At 42.2% G+C, this 3,315-nt stretch overlaps 1 protein-coding gene across 3 annotated transcripts in view; it reads left to right on the top strand.

Moving 5' to 3' along the window:
* zgc:101569 (carnitinyl-CoA dehydratase) overlaps positions 1-3,315 on the top strand; it is a 51,966-nt gene that overhangs the window by 6,980 nt on the left and 41,671 nt on the right. For all 3 annotated transcript variants that reach the window (XR_004327490.1, XM_032503864.1, XM_032503863.1), the window contains exons 3-4: positions 250-347; positions 997-1,141. Coding sequence is in view for 2 of the 3 variants with exons in the window: in XM_032503864.1 (XP_032359755.1) it covers positions 250-347; positions 997-1,141 (243 nt within the window). In the remaining variant the exon portion in view is untranslated. The remainder of the gene's footprint in view (positions 1-249; positions 348-996; positions 1,142-3,315) is intronic.

Below are 3,315 nucleotides of genomic sequence, written 5' to 3'. Positions count from 1 at the left end.
GTGTGTGTGTGTGTGTGTGTGTGTGTGTGTGTGTGTGTGTGGGCACATGCATGATTTGTGACTATGTATTGGATTTGAGCTCTTTAGGGAAGCGAGGCTTTTGTGTGCCAGCCAGCCCAAAGCAAGCTGCTATCCAAATTGCAGCCCTCAGACTCCAGCTCAACTTGTTGTTTTTTTTCATCCTCATCATTTTCCCTTCCTCTCTGACTTTCCAGCTGCCATACTTTGTAATTTTGTGGTCTCCTCTAGGAGGGAATTTCTGTGCTGGTTATGATCTGAAAGAGCTGGCCAATCACCCTGCCTCCCTCAAATTGGAGCAAGATGTCACCAAGGGTCCCGGTCCGATGGTGAGCGCTGTTTGGGCTGCGTGTGCGAGAGCGTGTTATATGTATTTTTTCTTAGGATCCGAATGGAGGGCTAAAGGTTTCCACAAAAATATAAAATCAATGTAGTCGTAATGTAGCGATTGTGAATATTGTTAAGGACTTGGGAAGACAGGTAGTGGTAAAGATTTGGCTTTATGTTGAATCAAGAAAATGCCTTAGTAACTACAGCTGTGCGTGCAGAAAGTCCCAACTTCTGACACGGCTATTCATTTACAAAGAATAATCCGCCACCTCCAAAGAATTTGTTTGGCTCGCATGTTAACTTTGGGATTGAGTGGATCTCCTGTGCAGAACATGGTTTGCACTGCATCTATCTAATACACAGTGCTTCTTTTGTTCACCAGAACTTGGATCATTTGTTACTCTTAGTTACAAACAAATCTAAAAAATGTTTTAGTAGATGAACCATGGAAATCAGAGAGGTAGAAAAACATTAAATGGATAGTGAAAATATACATCCATATAGAGATGCTTCAAATCAGCTGTACAGTGGATGTATTCGACAGGAAGAAGTGTTGCGGCCTTGTTAACAATGCATGGTTCTTCTATATTGATTTTTGTGTGTGTGTGTGTGTGTGTGTGTGCACACTAATCTGGTTGTTTCCTCCAGGGTCCATCCTGTTTTGAACTGTCTAAGCCGCTGATAGCAGCAGTCAGCGGCTTTGCTGTGGCTGGAGGACTGGAGCTGGCTCTGCTGGCAGATCTGAGAGTGGTGGAGGAGAGCGCCGTCATGGGGGTGTTCTGTCGCAGGTTTGGTACGTCTGACACCTCACACCGCTGTACTTTTCTTCTACTAGTAGTGGTGGTGGTGGTAGGACAGTAATACTACTATGTTTTAAAAAATGCAACTAGTGCCTTTACTGCTCAAAATCTTTTGCAACCTTTTTAACCCCTATACAAGGTAGTTTCATTGAGAGCATCTATGAATGCTGTCTTTTTTAAAAATATATATAGGAACTCCCACCTTACACTAACACAGCTAAACACATCCCCACCTGGAAGCCAACACACTGCTAAGCAGCTACACTGGATCTGTTGGGGGGGGGCCTGCTTAAGGGCAACTTAGTGGTGGTAATGAAGAAGATGCGTTCACTTTCTCTACCCAGATTTAACTTGCTGCTCTAGGGGTTGATCCTGTGTGCCCCTCACGTCTCAAGCTTGCTTCAGTGAGACGTGACTAATACATTTAATTATTTATTTTTTTTACGGTTGCAATATATTCTGCTAATAGTGCAACTACTTTTAGTACAACTACTTCCTCTGCTTTTATTTCAGCTAATATTCATCCCTTAAAGTTTCTCTTATGCTATCACTGATAGTATTAATACTACAACTACTACACAGTACAACCATGACAAATAACAACACCACTAGTTCCAAACTACAAGTTACTACAACTACTACTGCAGCCACTTAATGTACATCTACCCATGCAACTCTCGCTAGTAGTTGTAGTAGCAGTTCTACCTCTTAGCACTTGCTCTGCTGCTACAACTACTTAAAATACTTCTCTACGCTTTTGCTCGTAGTGGTAGTACCTTGACTACTCCCACTGCAACTACCATCACAACCTGCTACTGCTGATGCTGTAGCTTCCACTTTTTGTCAGTATTCATGCTGATAGTAGCCCAAGTTAATTTGACTACTTCTTTTTGGTGTTCTACTTCTAATACTAGATATACTAATATGTATACTGTTTCTCTTTTAAACCCCGCAGCTGTTCATATTGCTGATACAATCCTGTCACTACTGGCGGTAGAAATGGGAATAGTTCTGCTGTTACCACCACCACCACCTCTCTCTGCCGTTGTGCATTTGCTCATCCAATTATATCTGCCCATGAAAGTAGGCTTGGTTTTTTTTTTTTTGCATCCACGCATACATCATCTGTCGCCTAATGCCAGGAAGTCAGCGCTATTTATATTTTTTAACTTTGTTACTCTGTCCTCTGTTATCACCCCAGCCTCCTCTTGTTTGTGTGTGAGGACGGAGTTGTTGGGCGATAACACCAGTGACCGTGACCTTTTGGCATCACGGCCAGAGTCTGCTGGGCAGTCTTGATAAGTAGGAGAGGAAGCAACCCAGTGCCAGGTTTCCACTGCGGGGCCGAACAGGGCTTACATATTATTTATGTCACCAATTTCCTCCATAAACAACATTTTCCTTGTTTGGCGTCTCATATTTTACTGGCATGGTTTGCCCGCTGACTCAGCTATAGTTTTAAAAGAACAAGTAGTACTTTGGATCTTCTGCTGTAAACACTTTAAGCTAATCCTGATCCCAGCAAGTCGTGGTTGGCTTATGTGAAAGTGGCTCGTGTTGGACCGTTGCAGCATCTCTCGTGTAGCTGTCACTGCTTTAGCCATGCTGCTAGAGGGTTTAAAATACAACCATGGTGTTTATAAATGCAACTGTTGTACTATAATTTACTGGCAGTACTAGATTTAGAGTGTAAACATGCAGGGCTTATCATCTCAGGTCTGTAATTTACAGGAGAGCATCCTGGCAGTGCCCTTGTCTTTCTGTCCATCCTCCCAGACTGTCTGGTGGCAAGTCTTCAGTGCCAGGCCACAGTCTAGTCTCTCTCCAGAGTCCCTTTTCAATTGAAAAACGTTTTCATAACATACCTTTTTGAAGGAAAAACATTTTAGTATGTGTTAAAGTAAGACTTTCACAAGTCCTCTGCTGGTCATTGATTTGTGCAATTAGTGTCTGTTGATTTGTTACCAAAAGTCAAAACATTGTGTTAAAGCCCCCTATTGTAAAAAGTATATTTTAAATTTCTTTTTTAATTATAAAGCAGGTTGAGGTGCTTTACATATACTGTGAAAGTAACAAAACGCACACAGCCCGTATTTAGAAACTATGCCTTTTTAAAACGAGGTGTGTGTGCGTGTGCGTGTGTGTGTGTGTGTGTGTGTGTGTGTGT

The sequence above is a fragment of the Etheostoma spectabile genome, chromosome 22 (assembly GCF_008692095.1).
Source record: "Etheostoma spectabile isolate EspeVRDwgs_2016 chromosome 22, UIUC_Espe_1.0, whole genome shotgun sequence".
Classification (NCBI taxonomy): domain Eukaryota; kingdom Metazoa; phylum Chordata; class Actinopteri; order Perciformes; family Percidae; genus Etheostoma; species Etheostoma spectabile.
The sequence above is the reverse complement of the archived record's forward strand: the minus strand, read 5'-3'. Positions and strand labels throughout refer to the sequence as shown.